The sequence below is a fragment of the Sinocyclocheilus grahami genome, unplaced genomic scaffold (genome assembly GCF_001515645.1).
Source record: "Sinocyclocheilus grahami isolate Dianchi unplaced genomic scaffold, SAMN03320097.WGS_v1.1 scaffold420.1, whole genome shotgun sequence".
NCBI classification, from domain to species: domain Eukaryota; kingdom Metazoa; phylum Chordata; class Actinopteri; order Cypriniformes; family Cyprinidae; genus Sinocyclocheilus; species Sinocyclocheilus grahami.
Genome location: NW_015505599.1, coordinates 465,991 through 488,006, shown reverse-complemented (window position 1 = coordinate 488,006; position 22,016 = coordinate 465,991). Strand labels below are relative to the sequence as shown.

Genomic DNA, 22,016 nt, shown 5'->3' with positions numbered 1-22,016 from the left:
TGTCAAATGAATAAATCTAAAATGTAGATACACTAGATGGCAAAGTGCAAACTGTAAGTGCATACAGTAGAGCAGGGCTGGGCAACTTTGGTCCTGGAGAGCCACTGTCCTGCAGAGTTTAGCTCCAACCCTAATCAAACACTCCTGAACAAGCTAATCAATGTCTTCAAGATCACTAGAAAGCTACAGGCAGGTGTGTCCATCCTTTGCATACAGCATAGTATACCAGCATACCACTTGTAGTACTTGTGAACTGTTCTCTTGCTTTCCATGATCTTCGCTGACTAATTGCTCGTCTGTTGAACTGTGTGAAGTAGTATGCAAAGTTCACATAATTTCCTTGTTTTCATTCCTGAATGAAGGGTCTATTAACTTGGTGGTTCCCAACCACGTTCCTGGAGCCCTCCAACACTACACATTTTGCATGTCTTCTTTGTCTTTTTCAGATGTTGCAGTCTTTACTAACAAACTGATGATGTGAACCAGGCGTGTTTGGTTCAAAATATTGATGTGACATGCACAATGTGCAGTGTTCCAGGACATGACTGGGAACAACTCGCGTATAAAGACAGCCCCTTGCCTCCACCTACTGGCGTAACAAAGTAACCTGCACTGAAGATGCTAGGAAATCCCCAGCACCAAAATGATTGATTCATGAGACCAAAGTTTAGATGTAACCAAAACAAATAATATCTTGTTTAACCACTACAAAGTCTCCAGAGCCAGCGACAAATGGCAGAAGGACTTGCCGAGTATATCAGCATGGCTGTATGTAAATTGTACGTTTCAGCATCAGTCAAAACTTACATAATTGTAAATGTTACATACTAATTCATACGTTTAAACAATTAGACCAGGCTGACAAGATATGACAAACTTCTGTGTTCACCATGTGATGTTTGATGGGTTTATGAAATTGTGGACAGGAGTTGGTAAAACGTACTCATGATTTCATTAAAACGAGGTAACAAAACAGTAAAACGTACTCACAATTTTCTTAAAACTGTGCACATGATTTACTTACTTTCTTTATTATTGATATTATCAATGTATATTACTAATATTTGATTATTATTGACGTTAAAGATCTTTGGCTGTGTTTGCATAATGAATACGCTTTCATCTGAGGGTGACTGGGCTGATATTGGGTATAAAAGGTGACTAACAAACAAAATGAAGAAATTAATTTTTGTTCACTATTGTTCACTACTACGGCACAGCTAATGGCATTGCGTTATGTGCGGCAATGTCATTTGCCCTTGACTGGGAAACTGGTAAATAGCCATTAGTATTCCATTTGGGATGAGACCACCCTTCTCAAATTGAGACATTAGTAAGATCAAGCCCTTCCTAACAGAACTCGTCCAGGAACTTGTCATTTCTAGTCTGGACTATGGTAATGCTCTTCTGGCTGGACTCCCAACATGTGCAATCAAACCTCTGCAAATGATCCAGAATGCAGCAGCACGTCTCATTTTCAATGAGCCCAAGAGAGCCCATGTCACACTGCTTCTCATCTCTCTGCACTGGTTTCCAGTTGTGGCTCGCTTCAAGTTCAAGACCTTGGAGCTTGCCGGGCTCTGCACCCTCCTACTTCCGCTCTCTCTTACGAGTCATGTCCCCTCCAGCAGCCTGCGGTCAGTAAGGGAGTGGAGCCTTGCTGTCCCATCGAGAGCGGCTCAAAATCACTCTCAAGGACATTTTCTTTCACCATTCCTTACTGCTGGAATGACCTATATAACTCCAGACAGCCAAATCCCTCACAATCTTCAAGAAATAATTGAAAACCCATCTCTTGCGTGAGCACCTTACTGCATTCTCCTAAAAATGTTCTCATTATCCCTCATTCCCGTCCTGTCTCAGCTTTTACTATTTTGAATGATGACCGAAACCTTGTTTAACTGGCACTTCTCGTGTTTATTGCCATCCTATGATGAACTGCTTTTGGTATGCTTCAAGTCGCTTTGGCTAAAAGTGTCTGTCAAATGAATAAATCTAAAATGTAGATACACTAGATGGCAAAGTGCAAACTGTAAGTGCATACAGTAGAGCAGGGCTGGGCAACTTTGGTCCTGGAGAGCCACTGTCCTGCAGAGTTTAGCTCCAACCCTAATCAAACACTCCTGAACAAGCTAATCAATGTCTTCAAGATCACTAGAAAGCTACGGGCAGGTGTGTCCATCCTTTGCATACAGCATAGTATACCAGCCTACCACTTGTAGTACTTGTGAACTGTTCTCTTGCTTTCCATGATCTTCGCTGACTAATTGCTCGTCTGTTGAACTGTGTGAAGTGGTATGCAAAGTTCACATAATTTCCTTGTTTTCATTCCTGAATGAAGGGTCTATTAACTTGGTGGTTCCCAACCACGTTCCTGGAGCCCTCCAACACTACACATTTTGCATGTCTTCTTTGTCTTTTTCAGATGTTGCAGTCTTTACTAACGAACTGATGATGTGAACCAGGCGTGTTTGGTTCAAAATATTGATGTGACATGCACAATGTGCAGTGTTCCAGGACATGACTGGGAACAACTCGCGTATAAAGACAGCCCCTTGCCTCCACCTACTGGCGTAACAAAGTAACCTGCACCGAAGATGCTAGGAAATCCCCAGCACCAAAATGATTGATTCATGAGACCAAAGTTTAGATGTAACCAAAACAAATAATATCTTGTTTAACCACTACAAAGTCTCCAGAGCCAGCGACAAATGGCAGAAGGACTTGCCGAGGTAAGGCTCACGCCATTGCCGCTCACTGGGAGAAATACTGCCTGTCCAGAACGAGAGACATGCGGAGCGATACAAATGGTGAATAGTTCCAGAGCTGAAACTGGTCAAATATCCAACAACACTCGTGGAAGGGCTCAGCCAATCAGATTCAAGGACTTGTTTATATATTAGGAAGATTGCATTTGAACATATTTGGACATAAAACTTCATATACTTTAATTTGTTGACTTTAAGGATTTACTTATTCTAAAATGTGGTAAATAGTACAAACGTACATTTTAAGAACAGTGCACTGAAAAAAAAAAAAGGTATCTTAAAACCGATAACATTTAAATGAACTGGTTTTATTCAGGTTGGGGGGAAAATATTCAATATCATATTGAATGAATCTGAATATGTTTTTACCAATAAAACATTTGGGGTAAATTAGGGCTATTAAAGGTAAAGGTAGAAAAAGCTCTCTAAGCTAATAACTGCAGGTTACTATTATTTACAGTGTAACGTGTATGAATAGTAAAGATTTGTGTGCGAAAGACAAACTTATTTGAACATCAACTAAATTGATTAATAAATTAAGGAAATATGTCAGTACGTGGGAGAATTTAGTCAGTGGCAAATTAAGTATAAATGCATAATTATAAAATTGAATGAAAATAAGAGTCTTCACAATTTATAAAAAATCTGAATAATAATAAAAAAACTGCAGTTGATGTTTTAATGTTCTTTGATGAAAATGCTGAGAATAACCAAAGACTATAGAATACCCAAGACATGTCACTTGTGTAGTTTTGAATGGGGAAAAATGCAACGCTCAATATGGCCGCTCAATAGCAGGAAGCCCCGCCTTCTGAATGAAAGAGCCAATTGCTAATGGTAAAGTCAGTGCGTCACTAGGCGTGTTTCCATTACCCTTCAAATTGCGCAAATTGAAATTGCGAATTGAAAATACGCCTAATGGAGACGCGTCAATTTCGCAAAAACGCCCATATATCGCAAAAAAGTTTTTACGCTCGTATGAGGTGGTCTTTCAGGCAATGCGAAAAAGGAATAATTCGCAAAACTGCAATGGAAACGGCTTTTTCGCATTTACAGGTCACATGGCGTATGTAAAAAGTCATATGATCATTCTTCAATGTACTATAACCTCCAAGAAACACTTCATAAGTGGCCGCGCTCCAGTATAAGGGGCTTTCCCTACTATTAATACTTAGACAATTTACACTGCACACGTCTGCGGTGGCTCTGATACGGTCACTGAAGCTGATTACGGCCACTCAATGCTTGAGTTTATGTTTTTATACAGTCTATGGTTTATTCCAGCCGCGCCACGCACGTTTCTGAAGCGGCTCTCTTTGCTGCTTCTGTAAAGATACATGCATAAGCCTCCTTTGAATAAATATAGCCAAGATCCGTCAAAATCCCACCAAAATCCATTGCCATGACTTATCGCGAGAGGCAAAAGGTTACGTTTAAGTCTCATAACATTGGTTAATGGAAACGCCATCATTTCGCAATACTTTTTTATCGACATTTATAAAATATCGCCTAAGTTTTGCGCAAATCTGTAATGGAAACGCGCCTACTGCAGCTGCCGTTAGAAGTCCCGGTTGCTATAGAAACAGTCAGCGCTCTGAGACGTGCGCATGCGCACTGGCTGATCTAGCCTGAAAAATAAGCTTTTTATAAGGCTATTTGAGCAAAAGAAACAACATTTATGACACAGTTGTTGTCAGATGTCTTTGGTGATTTCAAATATAAGATTTAATCTAGTGAACAGTTTTGGAGAATTTGATGTTTCCCCATACAAAGAGATAGAAGCTGCGCTTGCATGCCCGAGCGGCGTTTCAAAGATGGCCGCCGAGTGACATGCCTTGTCTAGAGACTTTGGAATAACTGAAAAAGTAAATAAACCAACAAAATACAAACAAGATTTTATTTAAAAAAATGGAATTCAAGAGATCAGTTAAAAAAAGGCACAAACAAAAACAGAAGAACATTTTTGTTGTTGTTGTAGTGTTTCTTTAAAAAAAATAAAAAATAAAAAAAAGGAACAGAAAATCAGAAACTGTCACAGGAAGACAAATTTCCGGCTAGAAGCTCCGGTTAACATGCAACCAAACTGTTTCTTCAGACACCTGTTCAAAATGTGATATTGTATAAATAAAGAATGTTTTAAAAAGCTGTTCAAGAGACAAGCCACTTGTTCAATAATCACAACATCAGCATCACAAACATACAGTATTGATTCTGTACAACTTCCCATCATCTCTAGACATCTTGATGCTGTCTACCGACCCAAAGCAACTCAACACAGTTCATTTCTTGAGGCACTTGGATTACAGCTTCGCTACAATAACTTGAAATGGTTCTGTGGTTTATGGCTTTATCTGGTGAACAGCTTGAACACCCCATGTTAGCAGCAATACATTTTGAAACTATGAAATGAGCTCTTGAAACAATTAGCAGCTCTTCTTTGAAAATCTGAACTGAGCGATGAGAACAGAGTACTGACTTTCACATTCAGCATCATCCCAGCTGTTGGAAATGGTAGATAATTGATAATAATGTAGATATATGTAATCGATCTGAATAAAAGCCAACGCATTTCATAGTTTCAAAACCATGTTTAATGTTTTGTGTTAATAATGGATGAAACGATTGATAATTGGTTTTGGTTTGATAACCAAAATCAATCCCATTTTCCTTCATGAGGTGAACTGCATGGTATAAACTTGAGAGATAACTTTAGTACAGAAGATTTGACTTAAAACATCGACAGTAAAATCACACTGAAAAGGATGATTTTACAAAAGGTGACCAACAAACTCATCAGTAGAAAACGATTGGGATTGCTGTCATACTCTATAGGCATGTCTTACTCTTTGGTAGCCGGAACGAATCCCTTCTTTGGGAATCTGAAGACAAGTGTATCACAAAGATTCCCAAGACTGCCAATAGTTTGAATTTCAGCCTGAGTAGATGGTAAACTGTTAAAGAGGTATTGATCAGTTTCAATAACACAACTTCTTTGAATGTAATGTCAAACTATCCTAGAAGGTGATCAAGCTAGCAGCTCTTTTTATGGATGGAGAAGAGTCTCTTAATGAAAACCATTTCATAGTTTTCGGATCAAGGTCATGGCTTTACATTCATAAAATGTAAAATGCACCAAGGGGAAGCCCTCAAACGAAGGAAGGAAGTAACAACTGCATCACGTGTCTTTAGTGTTCTATAATATATAAGCCCTTGTGTTTCTATCCTAGAGAAGAGCGAATCTTTCTACACTCTTAAAAATAAAGGTGCTTAGAAGGTTCTTCACAGCGATGAACCATTTTTGGTTCCACAAAGAACCATTCAGTCAAGAACCATCTCTTTCTTACTTTTTTATAATCTGAGGAACCTTCTTTCGCTACAAAGAAGCTTTTGTGAAACAGAAAGGTTCTTCAGATGTTAAAGGTTCTGTATGGAACCATTTAGACAAAAAGGTTCTACTATGGCATCGAGAAGCACCTTTATTTTTAAGAGTGTAAAGACATTTATTACACATATTGGTATGCTTTAGTGTACAAAAACAACTCATGAGTGAACACTGATTTTTTTTTCATCAATGATATCAAAAATGTTGGATATTCAAATTCTTTTAGAAGTGCATCATTATGATTGACCAAGACAGTACATTTCAAGTAAAACAACAAACAGCACAGAGAAGAACATAAAAGAAACTCAAGAAAATGTCTTTCCTTTGCACACAAACATTTTTAAAAAATCCTATTAATCTGGGATTTCAAAAAGGAACAGCAACCAATACACACAACCAAACGAATGCATCATCTAAAAAGTTTCCAGAAAGTAAAGCTTTGCCCAAACACTACAGCAAATCTCAACAAATCTTTAAAAAAAAAACCCAGCTTTAGTGTACAAAAACAACTCATGAGTGAACACTGATTTTTTTTTCATCAATGATATCAAAAATGTTGGATATTCAAATTCTTTTAGAAGTGCATCATTATGATTGACCAAGACAGTACATTTCAAGTAAAACAACAAACAGCACAGAGAAGAACATAAAAGAAACTCAAGAAAATGTCTTTCCTTTGCACACAAACATTTTTAAAAAATCCTATTAATCTGGGATTTCAAAAAGGAACAGCAACCAATACACACAACCAAACGAATTCATCATCTAAAAAGTTTCCAGAAAGTAAAGCTTTGCCCAAACACTACAGCAAATCTCAACAAATCTTTAAAAAAAAAAACCCAGCAGCATGAAGGAAGAAAGCGACTACACACGCTGAAGAACTGCTTCTGTCCTTCTCGATCCTAACCGTCTGCTCCATATAATAGTTTTTCCTGCTATACATGTCTCGTGTATAACCCCTGCACCGTTTGAAAGATATTTCTACAAATCTCTGCACTGTACAGAACCAAAGCCACGGTAACACACAACCTGACGAGGACGCGTCGCCGTGACACACTGCAAAACATCAGTGTGCTAAACGCCCTTTTTAGTCTTGTTTTACCAAACATCCGAAAAATAAAACTAAGATGTAGAGGAGTTTCTTCATGGGAACACATCTGGAGAAATGTAGCATCAGTGTCTCAGCAGTGGATGCTCTGCAGTGAATGGGTGCCGTCAGAATGAGAGCTGATAAAAACATCACAATAATCCACAGCACTCCAGTCCATCAGTTAACATCTGGAGAAGACAAAAGCTGAAACAAATCCAGCATTAAAAAGTTTTCAACTTCAAACCAATGCTTCCAACCAAAATACCAGTCCATCACTTTAAATAACGCTTCCTCCAGTAAAAAGAAAAAGTCCATGCCCTGTTTTCCTTTCACATTAAAATCCACCCACATATTTGTTTCCGCTTGTAAATGGTGCTTGATCTGTGCAGATTTCAGTCCTTGTTTATATGAGACTTTAACTGGAGAAAGCAAAATTATGGATTATGGACTCATATTTCAGCTGGAAGCAACGGTTCGTAGTTAAAAACATCTTGATACACATAGCTTTTCTCACAAGCTGTTCATTGATGGACTGGATTACTTGAGGATTATTGTGATGCTTGTATCAGCTGTTTGGACTCATCCTGACGGCACCCATTCACTGCATGTAATGCTAAATTTCACAACATTTTTTTTGTTTTTTGGGTGAACTATTCCTTTAAATAAAGAAAAAAAAGTCAATACGGTAGTAAAAATAAACTTCATTGTAGAAAGTTAAGACAAACAAAAAATTAAAGGTACACTGTTACTTTTTTTTTGTTCATAATCTACAAAACTGATATATATATATATATATAAACTGCATAACCAAATGCCTTGATTTTCTTCCCTTTTCATGATTATATTATTCTCCTACTGCATGTGTTTGATGGATTGATTTATACTGTTAAAAACAAAAGTGAAGCTTTCTTTCAAGTCTTCAAACCAGACTGACACATATCTGCTTTACTACAGCATGAAGAAAAATATGCCGAGTTATAGCAGTGTGGTATTGAGAAACTTCATCAAGTCATGTGTTATCACTTTTATGAACTATTTTTGATATTAACAAACCACTTAAAGTCACTTCCTCGAGACTCCTGTACTGTGATTCCCATGCACACTTTCAGAAACCTGAAAAAGACTAAATCAGTCCTATCTCTCATTTCAGCTACAGTATCAAGAGGATCCAGAATTTGAAAATAGTTTCTAAAATCTTTTTTTACATTTTAAATAAAAAGGAATTGATCCTGAACACTAACGTTAGGCACAAACTGTTTCACGGGTAATCATTCGATTTAAAATGCCCCTCATAAAACACCTTAAAACCATACAATTCGGATTCGTTACTAATTAAAAAGAAAGCGCACATAACTGGAGAATCGCTAATATGCCATATGAACTTGAAAGACAAAGCTTTATTGCCTTGCTATGCACCAAACTTTGTAATAAATAATAAGTTAATGATTGTCTGTTGCTTTCAGAGAAGTGAAGATTGAATTCGAGTGATTTCATCACTATTTCTTGGAAGATTCTTAAAATGGTGCAGCATGAAGAAGTGGCTTTAAATGGTTTTTTTCACCTAAATATCAAACTACAAATTCAAAAACAGGACAAACAAAAAGCACTTTGCATATTACGCTGTACAAAAATATTTTACTGCTGCTGACTGAAGAAAAAAAAAGTCTTAAAATCTTTTTAAAAAAAGTTGCATATTTTACAAACAAAAGACTCATTTTTAACGTTTCCATATTAAAGAATTAGTTCTTAAAAATAAGAATTTGCCATTACGTGCATAAAAGAACACATTGTGTTTGCCTTACCCTTTTCTAAATCAGCATTGCTTTTTACACTTTGCTGGATGGACTGAAGTGCTGTGGATTATTGTGATGTTTTCATCAGCTGTTTGGACTCTCATTCTGACGGCACCCATTCACTGCAGAGCATCCATGTAATGCTACATTTCTCCAAATCTGTTCTGATGAAGGGGCAAACTCATCTACATCTTGGATGGCCTAAGGGTGAGTACCTTTTAAGCAAATTATAATTTTGGGGTGAACTTTTCTTGGCTTAATTTGATCGAGGAAATGTGACAGATGCTCTGAATGCATTCTGGAATGGTGAGGTTTTGCGCAATTCAAGCAGCATTTGGTTAATGCACTGGGCGGGCGGTCACAGGGCTTCTCTGGAATGAAACTACAGGAGATTTAATTAGAAAACATCTTTATGAAGATCTGTGAAGAACTGTGCTGTAGTTCTGTCATTATCAATAACAACACTTTTTTTTTTTTTTCCTGAGCACTGAAATTAATAATTTTGGTAACAATTTAATTTATAATTACACTGCCGTTCAAAAGTTTAGGATCAGTAAGATTTTTTATGTTTTTAAAGAAGTTTTTTATGCTCATTAAAGCTGTATATATTTCATAAAATGAAAAAAAAAAACTGTAATTTTGTGAAATATTATTGCAATTTAAAATAACAGTTTTCTATTTTAATATATTTTAAAATATTATTTATTCCTGTGATGCAGCGCTGAATTTTCAGCAGCATTACTCCAGTCTTCAGTGTCACATGATCCTTCAGAAATCATTCTAATATGTTGATTTACAATCAATTTTTAATATTTTTTTGGGACCTGTGATACTTTTTCCAGGATTCTTTGATAACTAAAAAGTTAAAAAGAACAGTGCTTATTCAAAATCGAAATTTTGTGTTATAATATAAAGTACTATTCCAAATTTTGGGGTCGGTAAATTTTTTCTTTCTTCTTTTTTTAAAGAAATTAATACTTTCATTCAGGAAGGATGTGTTAACTGGATAAAAAGTGATAGTAAAGACTTATATTGTGAGAAAAGATTTCTATTTTGAATAAATGCTGTTCTTTTTTAAACTTTTTGTTCATCAAAGAGTCAAAGAAAAAAGTATCACAGGTTCACAGAAACATTAAGCAGCACAACAGTTTCAACACTGATAATAAATCAGGATATCAGAATGATTTCTGAAGGATCATGTGACACTGAAGACTGCAGTAATGATGCTGAAAATTACAGAAATACAGAAAATCCTAGAACCAGTTCATTTGTAGGGCACTGACAACATAATTTGGTAACACTTTATAATAACTGCACGCAATGAATCATTAGGTAAGCATTAGTAATACAGGAATAAATGATATCTTAAAGTATATTAAACCAATATTAGAAATTGCAATAATATTTCACAATATTACTGTTTTTTCTGTATCTTTGATCAAATAAATACAGCCTTGATGATCATAAAAGACTCCATTAAAAACATTCAAAATCTTACTGATCCCAGACTTTTGAACGACGTGTAATTTTAAAGGAATTTTAGAGAAAATGTTCTACAAAACTACAAGCATAATTACACGACACATACTGTCGTACAGTATAGCATAATATAGTATACTGCAGCATTTATTATCAACACTAAGTTGGTTTTGACTCAAAAACAGCTTATAATAAAACATGTAAATGTATACAGCTGTTCTCTGAATAGTTTACCAACGTTATATGCAAGCTGGCTGCATCTGAAAGATAAAGGCACAGTGCCAAACCTGCCATCTGACAGACAGCACATCTTTCATTTCTGGTCTTACCGTAGCTTCATTTGCTGTGTTGATAGGAATAATTAGTGTGCTCTGAAGGCGTCTCCATGGAAACCTGCTGCTGTCCACTGTTTTCCTACGTGACAAAGAATGAGAATGCATCAAATCTTGCCCACGACCCTGTTCAGCATTCAAAGCGCCGTGTGCAGACCAAGGCTCATCATACCTCTAATGTAACAGTAGAGGGAGGCACTGGGGTGTACTGAGGCATATACGCTCCTTGCATAGCTGCGTTAGGTATATACTGTGGGGCAAAATAAATACAGCAACTGGTCATACTTATAATACTTTCCATCACGTTTTGATGGTAATTAGGTTCTAGGAGGAACTAAATTGATGGTAATAGGCCACCAACCGTGCCAGCGCTGCCGAGCGACAGGTGACTGAGCTGCTGGGTCAGGGGTCCGATCATAGACGTGGGCTGAATGGACATCGTGTGATCCATAGCTGGAGTCAGAACGGCCCCCTGCGGAGAGAGAGATGCACAGAAACCCAGAAACCAGCGGTCATTGCTAGATATCCAAACCTCATGGGAGTCTGAATCAACATAGTGCTTCTTTTGCTATTATAGTTAATATAGAAAAAAACACCAGCTGCATGGAAACTTTTATGTGAAGTAGAGTAAAGCTACAGTTCGACATCAAACCCTACAAAACGATATCTGAGCACTCACGGTGGGTTGCATGAGGTACGACTGATGATGCATCCAGGACGGGCTGTGCACCTGAGGACAGAGACAGAAACACTGCATATCAATCAACCGAAACCCTTCTAAATAGAAATCATTTTGGAGAAACAAAATCATTGACTGAATTAAACGTTTCTCCAGTGGCGTGTTTTGAATGTCGAGGACACTGTGGATAAACTACAGGGATCCTGTCTGCTTATAGCTGGATGATTTATCAATATTGATTTATCTTTTTTAACCGATACTTACAAGGATTCTTAAATCCTTAAATCTACTTACTGTATCGCATCTCATGTCAATCAGCTCAATCAGTGCTTCATCCACAGAGGACGTCAAATAGCTTGTGTAATGTCACATTGCGTTACATTTACCTTTCATTTTTGGTTTCGGCTGAAATTTTTAAATTTCTCCGAATCCAAAATCACAGTGCGGGCACTAGCAAAATATTGTACCATAGCAGCCAATTTTAACTAGCTATCCCAACGTGCGTTTGGGTCCATATGCTGCTCATCTGACACCAGATGCTGATGGTCACTGGAACAGGACGGGGTTTGCATCTGTCCTGTTTGCATAGCCTTTAAAGGTGATTTATACAGTACATTTAAAAAATTTGTGAACCTGAAGAACCTGGCCAAAAATACATTGTATGGGTCAAAATTACAGATTTTTCTTTTATGCCAAAAATCATTAGGATATCAAGTAAAGATCATGTTCCATGAAGATATTTTGTACATTTCTTACTCTAAATATCAAAACTTAATTTGTGATTAGTAATGTGCATTGCTAAGAACTTCATTTGGACAACTTTAAAGATGATTTTCTCAATATTTAGATTTTTTTGCACCCTCAGATTCCAGATTTTCAAATAGTTGCAACTCAGCCAAATATTGTCCTATCATAACAAACCATACATCAATGGAGAGCTTGTTATTTATTCAGCTTTCAGCTGATGTATGAATTTCAATTTCCAAAAATTGACCCTTGTGACTGGTTTGTGGTCACATTTGAGGTCTTTAAGATATATTTGGAAAGAAATGTAATAGTTTTATTCATCAAGGATGCATAAAATTGAACAGTACAAATGTTTATAATGCTACAAAAGATTTCCATTTCAAACAAATGTTGTTCTTTTGAACTTTCTATTAATTAAAAAAATCTGAAATGTTTCTTTCTCAGCAAATCAGCATATTAGAATGATTTCTGAAGGATCACATGACACTGACTGGAGACTGGAGTAATGATGCTGAAAATTCAGCGTTGACCACAGGAATAAATTACATTTAAAAATATATTCAAATAGAGATATCGTTTTTACGGTATTTTTGATCAAATAAATACAGCCTTGAAAAGCAGAAGAGACTTTAAAAACGTACAAAATCTCACCAACTCCAAACTTTTATATGTTCTAAAAGTTTAATAACTGATGATGACTTTCATTGTTGGATGAGCTACTCTGTTAAGTATTTAATGTGCTCAACAGTCTTCATATAGACAAACGTTAGGCGCTAGCAGACTGAGCCGTAGCGTCATTACTCAGCAATCCAGCTCTAATGGGCCGTTCAGTGCCTTCTGAGCACACGTGCCAGACCTACAGGATCTCAGTGTACATTATTTGCTTTTGCCTGTTCATCCATCAGCACTCAATAAGGTGTCAGAGTTCCCACAAGCCCCAGCTCAGCTGAGTCACTGCGGTCTAATATTCTCACTGAACACATGCTGTGAGTCACTCGGTGTTTCCATCCGACCGCTGCCGGCTTTGGCACACACTCAGCTTGAGCTCACTATCACAACAAAAATGAAACGTAGTCTGGATTGACCTAAAGTTTCCTAATAACACACAGAAATGGGTAATTAGAAACTACAAACAAGTAAGTCTGTTTAAAGACATGGAATTGTAAAACTAATGAGCGAAACGGTTTTGCTGTAGTAAAGCATTTCAGTCAACCATTATAACTCAAGCTGAGGAGACTAAACTCAAGTCCAATACATTTCTGCCTACAATAGCTGAAATTTGACAATGAAACATGATGTTTTTGAACCATATGTAGTCAAGGAGTCCCAGTATAGACATCTCATAGTTTTCACATGACGTCACACCATTATATGAACGTCCACCTGAGGGGCAAAACAAGGCTATCTTCTGCTGCCCACAAACAGTTTTACCAGATTTGTAATAAGTGGGAATGTACTAAAACAGTGACTGAATTTAGTACACAATTATGCAAACTATATACTGTACATGCAAGTACAGGGATGCAAACTCATCATGAGTGAAAGGTGATATAGACCCCCACCCCACACACACATACATTTTTTAAACACTTATACAATATTTTAAAGCCTTTATTATTATTTTTTTAACTCTACAGTTGTGCAGTAAAATTCACTTTAAAGATTCACGTTTCATTCATGGAGATGACTTGAAAAAATGTGCCAAAAATCCTGGTGGAAAACAAAGACTTTTAAGATGACAAATACATGAAATTAGCATTATATCCAGTAGATGGCAGCAGAGAATCACTCATTAGCTCAGTTGCCATTTCCACTTCCTAGTTTTCACGTCTTGATTTTGAATTTAGTATAAAATGACTATTATAGCGAATTTTAGTACTGTACTGAAGTATAGCAAGTACAAATAAATAATAATGCATTACATATTTTGAAATATTTTTATATTTAATTTAAAAACTGCATTTTTTAAACTGCCTTAAAAAGGACACATTGCAAATGAGAGTGTTTTAAGTTTTATCTTGAACTCATTCACTCATTTTTACACTCGCGTTTGTCACTCCTGAATCAGACAACCAAAACTTTTCTTCAAATCCAGAAAAGGGCTCCTCTTATAGCGCAACGGAGTGAGCATACTCACGCAAAAACTCCTGATATAATCAATCTCTAAATTACACCGTGTGTATGCTTTGTTCTCTCTCTCTCTCGTTATAATAGGTAGATCTGCGAGCGTGTTCAGAGGGGATTCTGACTAACCTACAGAAAACACCTCTGACCGGCCATTGCTTTCAACAGAGATGCCTGTGATTGGCTACAATACTCATCGCTGCAAAAACACGTTGGAAATAAACTTGTGGTTTTGTAATTCGAAACCAGAGCGCACGCAAAACCACACAGGAGCGTTTTAAAGCGGTTGACTACAAGTGGGTACAGAACTGAATTGGTACAAATGGTACTGTAAAAAGCCCTCCGCCAAAAAAATCTCGTAGGTGACATATTTTGATCTCAATAAGGTGAGTTTTCAACAAAAGGTGAGGAGTTTGCACGGAATATGAGCGCAATGCACTAAACTCCTCATTAAACATTCTCCTATAGAAAACAACTATAAAGAAAATGCTTCATATTGCTAAAAGCATTAAGTAAGTGATATTGGAGGACCAATATATAGTCCACACCTTATTAATAAGACATACTATGTACAGGCAAGCAGATATGCCCCAGAAATCACTGTCTTAGTACATTAAGCCACATTAAGTGTTTTATAATGTTTCATTGTTTTTCACAATTGATATTGATATATAAATGAATCGCAAGTGCCCAAAACTTGCAGTTTGTTCACATTGGTTTTTTCTTTTGAGAGATGATCTAAGCATTCATGGCTTGAAGCAAATGTAAAATTGACAGGCCTGTGCTGCAGTTATACTGATGTTTCTGCTCCAGTCACAAGACTGAAAACTTACTTAATATAACTCCAATAATATTGTGTGAATATGTTGCGCAATAATGTTGGGTGAAAGCAGTGCTGTATCACTGTGTGTATACAGAACATAAAATTATGACACGCATAAAATTGATATCATTATCGTAATGATACTCGCCTGGTAGGATGGTACTTGTGAGGGCATGTATGGAGACAGAGAGGTCTGAGCGATCATTCGGTTTGGAGCGATGCTGTACGGAGAAGAATAAAACCTGAAAATAATAAGCAAAACAGTAAGAAGTGAAGTGACATTACATGTTCATTTAAAAAGCCATTGAGGGTTATTTTGAAGAACACCATTTTTTGCGTAATTTAAGTCTTAAAGGGGTCATATGATGCTTTTTAAAAGAACATTATTTTGTGTATTTGGTGTAACAGAATATGTTGACATGCTTTAATGTTCAAAAACACATTATTTTTCAAATACTGTACATTATTGTAGGCCCTCTCTCAAACGCTTCGTTTTCTACAAAGTCCCCTCCTTCCGACAAGCACAGTCTGCTCTGATTGGCCAGCTGACCCAGTGCATTGTGATTGACCGAACACCGCAAGCACCCGTCGGAAATGTAACGCCCCTTACCATAATCGCGAGCTTCATCTTTCAAAATAAATGTAAAGACAGAACCAGAAAGGGGAACAGAGTCGCGTGACAGACACAGTGATGAAGCTGGTATGTGTTTGCAGTACACAAGCCACGGTTAAGTCAGCTGACTCCCCTGTGATGTGACCCCCTCTCTCTCTCTCTCTCTCTCTCTCTCTCTCACACACACATGCGCGCGCACGCATGCATGCACACACACACACACGATGCGCAAAACTCCGCATTTGAACAGTCAATAGCAAATACTTGAACTAATAACAAAACAGTAGCTGATTCAGAAGCGCCAGATTGTCATAGCAAAGTCAGAATGACCTCCTCTCCTAGGTTCATGAAACGGTCGTCCATAAAATGCATTGCTGTTCTGTTGTAAGTGATCTTAAAGATTCCTAAATGCATCTACTTTCGGAAGGCCAAATAAAGTGCTTTTGCTTTCACCTAGAAACACACAGCGTCTCCCTGACATGCTGCTTCAACACTAACTGCGGTTACTGAAACCACACCTTCTTTCTCTGCGTGCACATTTGGGCAGCATTATGCTAATATTTCCACATAGTGAGGTAGATATGTGGGGGCGTGTTAGAACGAGCCGTTTTAGGGGGGCGTGGCCGAGCCTTAACTTTGATAAAGAATATCTCTTTGGTTTTGATACTTTAGTCTTTGCAACTTCAGGGATCTTATCTATGCACAATCAGCTTGTAACACTCCAAAGAGAAAGAAAAACTTGAAATCGCATCATACGACCCCTTTAAAGGGACAGTTATTCTGTCATCATCCAAACACCCTCATGCTGTCACTCCAAACCCATGAGATTTTCAATAGACTTTGAAAACACAAATTAAAATATTTTTAATGAAACCTGAGAGAATGAAAGTCCATGCAACCAAAACATTGATGCTTGAAAACGTTCATAAAGAGATCACGAAAGTAATCCATATGAATCCAGCGGTTTAATCCAAGTCTTCTGAGGCAACACGATTGCTTTATATGATGAACAGATTTAATTTAGGCTTAACATTGATCTACGCACATATATAAAACACATCAAATAAGGTAAACAGAAGCTCAAATGTGTTTGATTGATGCGCGAGAACCAGAATCACGAACAAGAATATAACTTTAAATACTGATCTGAAGCACTCTAAAAACGAGACACATGAAACCAGGATGTCTCTCTGCGCTCACCCGTTCTGTAAGGCCGTTGGGTCGTACGTGAGCGTCATTCCTCCCTGAACGTGGAAAGGAAAAAATGACAATTTGATATAAAATGTGCAAGGTAAGCACTCTGTCAGAGTCCAGAAAGAGAGCTCTCATACCGTTTCACCATCTCTAGGCCAGGCTCGACCGTTCTGTAGGTACTTTGCCTGGTTCAGTCGCTTCTTTTGTCCTCCGTCAGCAAACTTGCATAACAACGGTTCTGTAGGTACTACAGGTGAAGCGTAAGAAGCAAGAGGTTATTAATATATTTTATTGTTCCATAATAAATAATGAATTCTTTCATTGGAATTTATATAAAAGAAACAATCATCTACCTGGCACTCCAGGTGGGGTTTTGATATACTTTCCATTAAAATGCTGAATGATGGCTTCACATTTCTCTGTGGATTCCATCCTGTTATACAAAGACATTAATAAACAATTAAAAAGGTAGGAAAAGTTGATATATATATATATATATATATATAGAGAGAGAGAGAGAGAGATGGAGCTCGGGTCAAAATACCAAATCACAAACATCAGTAAATTCAAGTTCCTCCACACCCGGTTTTATAGATGTGATTATAGTGATTAATAAAGTACCTTGCAAATCCTACTCCTCTGCTGGTTCCGTTGGCATCCCGTAAGATCCGTGTGGAAATCACCTGGCCGAAGGACTTGAGCATGGCCTCCAGCTCCTGCTCGTCCATGGACACGGGCAGGTTAGAGATGTACAGGTTGGTAGGGTCCTGTTCCTGTTGCTAGAAATAAGCACGTAACATAAATCTGATTGACTGCACTTTTCAATCGGTAAAATATTTCATAGAATAGTCTTTTCGACTTTTCAGAGTGATAAGATTACAGTAGCAATTTGACCTTTTCCTTCATTCCTCACACTATTAGCATGTTTAAGAAACATACATATGTGACCCTGGACCACAAAACCAGTCATAAGGGTCAACTTTTCAATTTATACATCATCTGAAAGCTGAATAGATAAGCTCTCCATTGATGTATGGTTTGTTAGGATAGGATAATATTTGGAAATCTGGAATCTGAGGGTGCAAAAAAATCGAAATATTGAGAAAATTATCTTTAAAGTTGTCCAAATGAAGTTCTTAGCAATGCATATTACTAATCAAAAATTAAGTTTCGATATAATTACGGTAGGAAGTTTACTAAATATCTTCATGGAACATGATCTTTACTTAATATCCTAATGATGTTTGGGCATACAAGAAAAATCAATAATTTTGACCCATACAATGTATTTTTGGCTATTGCAACAAATATACCCCAGCGACTTAAGACTGCTTTTGTGCTCCAGGGACACATATGTCTTAGTAAGATGATATTTCAATGCTTAGTTTTATGATTAAAGCTCTGTAGTTTTAAAACATAGGCCTTAATGTAATGCAATACAGTGATGATTGAGAGACGAACAAACAAATGTTCCTCAAAAGCCAGATGGTCATATCTGAACATGATTTTTCATTAAATTTTTTAATTTTCATATTACATAAAAAGGCCTTTAACTTGCTAACAGAAGGCGTGTAGTACTTAGACCTCGTCACAATGTAGCGCAGTTCTGCTGGAAATGTTTACTGCTTAGTATTTTTTTAAAGGTGTCATATGATGCGATTTCAAGTTTTCCTTTCTCTTTGGAGTGTTACAAGCTGTTCGTGAATAGATAAGATCCCTGAAGTTGCAAAGACTAAAGTCTCAAAACCAAAGATATATTCTTTATGAAAGTTAAGACTCGTCCACGCCCCCCTAAAATGCCCCATTTAAACACGCCCCCACATGCCTACGTCACAATGTGGGAAGATTTGCATAACGCCCCCCAAATGTTCACGCAAAGAAAGAAGGCGTAACTTTTATTCTCGCTGTAGTATTGTTGCTGCCACCATGCCGTGTGTGACGCTGTGTGTTTCGTTGTGAAAGCGAAACTACTTTGTTCTTCCAAAAGAGGACACGACTAGAAATCAGTGGTTAAGTTGTATTTACAACACTGTTCCAGAACACTTTAACACCAATATTAATTTGTGTGCAGTGCATTTTATGGAGGACTGTTTCCTGATCCTGGGAGAGTAGACTACAATGCCGGCTGTTCTGACTCACGGACTGTAAGTATGTTTTTTTATATTTGAAGGATTTGCCACTGACGATTCAAACGCGAGTTTTGAGCAGTGTAGAGTAGTGCTTGTTGTTTGTCATTTCTCTGATCATAAATGCAGACATGGTTTTATGTTTACGCAGCACGATACGCAACGCAACGCAACGTGTAAAATGTGTTTTTTTAACCTTAAACCGCATAAACACATTGCATTACACCAAATACACAACATAATGTTCTTTTTAGCAACATCATATGACCCCTTTAATAGGTAACAGGCATTGTTCACTAAGTTGCTAGAATGATACTAAGTAGCTATTCCATTCCGAACATGAACTCGTGTAAACAGGCCTCTATGGGAGCTGTGCAGTGATGCATTATTGTGTATTATGGCATAACCAGAATGTATTCTATTAGTCGGCATCCATTGTGTTTTATAGTTAACATAAAACAATTAAACAGGAGTAGTTTATTAAAATTGCTAGCAGAGAGAGATGACAAATGGGTCAGTTTGTTTGACTGCACTTTATTTTAAAGGGGTCATAAGATGCGATTTCAAGTTTTCCTTCCTCTTTGGAGTGTTACAAGCTCTTGGTGCATAAAGAAGATCTGTAAAGTTGCAAAGACTAAAGTCTCAAATCCAAAGAGATATTCTTTATAAATTAAGAGTCAACCACACCTACCTAAAACGGCTCGTCCTAACACGCCCCCACATGTCTACGTCACGATGTGGAAATATTAGCATGATGCCGCCCCAAATGTTCACGCAAAGAAAGAAGGCGTGGTTTCAGGAACCGCAGTTAGTGTTGATGCAGCATGTCAGGGAGATGCTGTGTTTCAGTGCGAAAGAAAAAGCACTTTATTTGGCCTTCCGGAAGTAGATGCAATTAGGAATCATTGGTTAAGATTTATTTACAACAGAACAGCACAACCCAGATGTTCCAATTTGTGCAACGCGTTTTATGGACGACAGTTTTTTGAACCTAGAAGAGTACAAGGCTGGCTGTGCACAAAGGCTATTTCTAAAAAAAAAAAAAGGGTCAATTCTGACTTTGCTATGACAATCTGGCGCTTCTGAATCAGCGACTGTAAGTATTTGTTATTTGTTTTGTTATTAGTTTAAGTATTTGCTATTGACTGTTCAAATGTGGAGTTACTGATATAGCAAGATCACCAAGACTACATTTATTTTATAGTAAAAAAAAGTAATACAGTGAAATACTATCACAATTTAAAATAACTGTATATTAAATAAATTAAAATGTAATTTATTCCTGTGATTAAAGCTGTATTTTCAGCATCATTACTGCAGTCTTCAGTGTCACATGATCTTCAGAAATCATTCTAATATGCTGATTTACTGCTCAAGAAACATTTCTGATTATTATCAATGTTGTTTTTGCGGTTTAATATTATTTGTGGAAACCGTTATACTTTTTTTTCCAGTATTCTTTAATGAACATAAAATTAAAAAGAATAGCATTTATTTGAAATAGAAATGTTTGCAATATTATACATTTATAATAATCTTTACGGTCACTTTTAATTTGATGCACAATTTCTCAATAAAAGTGTAAATCTATGAAAAGTAAGCTAAAGAGGTTTGGGATAAGTATATACGTTTTACTATCCTATTTTTAATTTTGTATATAAAAAGTTTTGTTTTCTTTTTAATTTTGTGCAAAGGTTTCACTTTGAGTCAAAAATAATAATACTAGACTTTCTATGAAAATAACAGAAGTGAACATGAGTTGGTGTGTGTTTCTGGTCGAGTATATAAAACAACATTAACAAAACACGGCCTGAGGCTGTGGGCTGCAAGTCTTATTTGCAAACTGTTTTACGTTGATTTCTGGTCCGGTCTCAACTGCAGCGCTGTGGCGCGAACGCATGGAGACAATCGAGGCACAGTGATTTATTAGGGCTGAACTGCTGGAACGGAAACATGTCGTTAGAGACAGAGGTCTGAGGATCAACATTTCTAGACATGACCTGCACGCTGCTGAAGCGTCAAACGCAAACGCAATCAGAGGTTTATGTGCTGAATGGACATTATGTTCTGTGAAAGTCTACCTTGGCCATCTGAGCTTGAACCCCGCTGGCCTTGAGCATCGTCACAGCCTTCTGTGCTGCTGCAGGACTGTCAAAATCCACAAAGCCATAGCCTGCACACACACACACGCACACACACAAATCAATACATACAATCAAATACATTTGTGTCAAACGCTTAGGTTACTTCATTGTAAATGAAACATTGAGAAATAAAGAGTGATTCTCTCAAGAACATAAAGCCACTCTTCACCCACCTTTGCACTTGTTGGTAGTTTTGTCCAGAATAGCCTTGGTGGACACAATCTTTCCATACCTATTAAAAAAAAAAATGCAAAGACTGTCATTATAAAATCTTATCAACCCCAAACTTTTGAACGGTAGTGTACATGATATTACAACAAAGAAGCAAAAGTTGTAAAGGCATTTCATTTCTGTTTTCAAATGTGACTGATAATGATTATGTATTGGTCTGTGAGAAATGAGTGAAAAGACAACGGCATTTAGCCAATATTTAGTTAAAGGGGTCCTATTATGCTCTTTTACAAAGTCTTGGTTTTGTTTTGGGGGTGTACTAGAACAGGCAGAACATATTTTACATTATTACAACACCTCTCTCCCCAGAGAGCATGAATGGCTCGAATATTTCCTGTATCAAATTATAGCACGCCTTCTGAAATACGAAATGTGCTGTGATAGGTTAGCTGGGCCAGTGTGTGCTGTGATCGGTTAGCTGGGCCAGTGTGTGTTGTGATCGGTTAGCTGGGCCAGTGTGTGTTGTGATCGGTTAGCTGGGCCAGTGTGTG

The 22,016-nt window shown here is 37.2% G+C and overlaps 1 protein-coding gene across 1 annotated transcript in view; it reads right to left on the bottom strand.

Moving 5' to 3' along the window:
- Positions 1-9,235: 9,235 nt before the first annotated feature.
- rbms2a (RNA binding motif, single stranded interacting protein 2a) overlaps positions 9,236-22,016 on the bottom strand; it is a 17,310-nt gene continuing 4,529 nt past the window's right edge. The window contains exons 2-13 of the mRNA XM_016232889.1: positions 21,468-21,526; positions 21,232-21,323; positions 17,646-17,803; positions 17,378-17,457; positions 17,162-17,271; positions 17,031-17,074; positions 15,366-15,459; positions 11,524-11,574; positions 11,206-11,316; positions 11,017-11,094; positions 10,842-10,926; positions 9,236-9,415 (exon numbers count right to left, since the gene is read on the bottom strand). Of these exons, the coding sequence (XP_016088375.1) occupies positions 10,849-10,926; positions 11,017-11,094; positions 11,206-11,316; positions 11,524-11,574; positions 15,366-15,459; positions 17,031-17,074; positions 17,162-17,271; positions 17,378-17,457; positions 17,646-17,803; positions 21,232-21,323; positions 21,468-21,526 (955 nt within the window). The 3' untranslated portion in view covers positions 9,236-9,415; positions 10,842-10,848. The remainder of the gene's footprint in view (positions 9,416-10,841; positions 10,927-11,016; positions 11,095-11,205; positions 11,317-11,523; positions 11,575-15,365; positions 15,460-17,030; positions 17,075-17,161; positions 17,272-17,377; positions 17,458-17,645; positions 17,804-21,231; positions 21,324-21,467; positions 21,527-22,016) is intronic.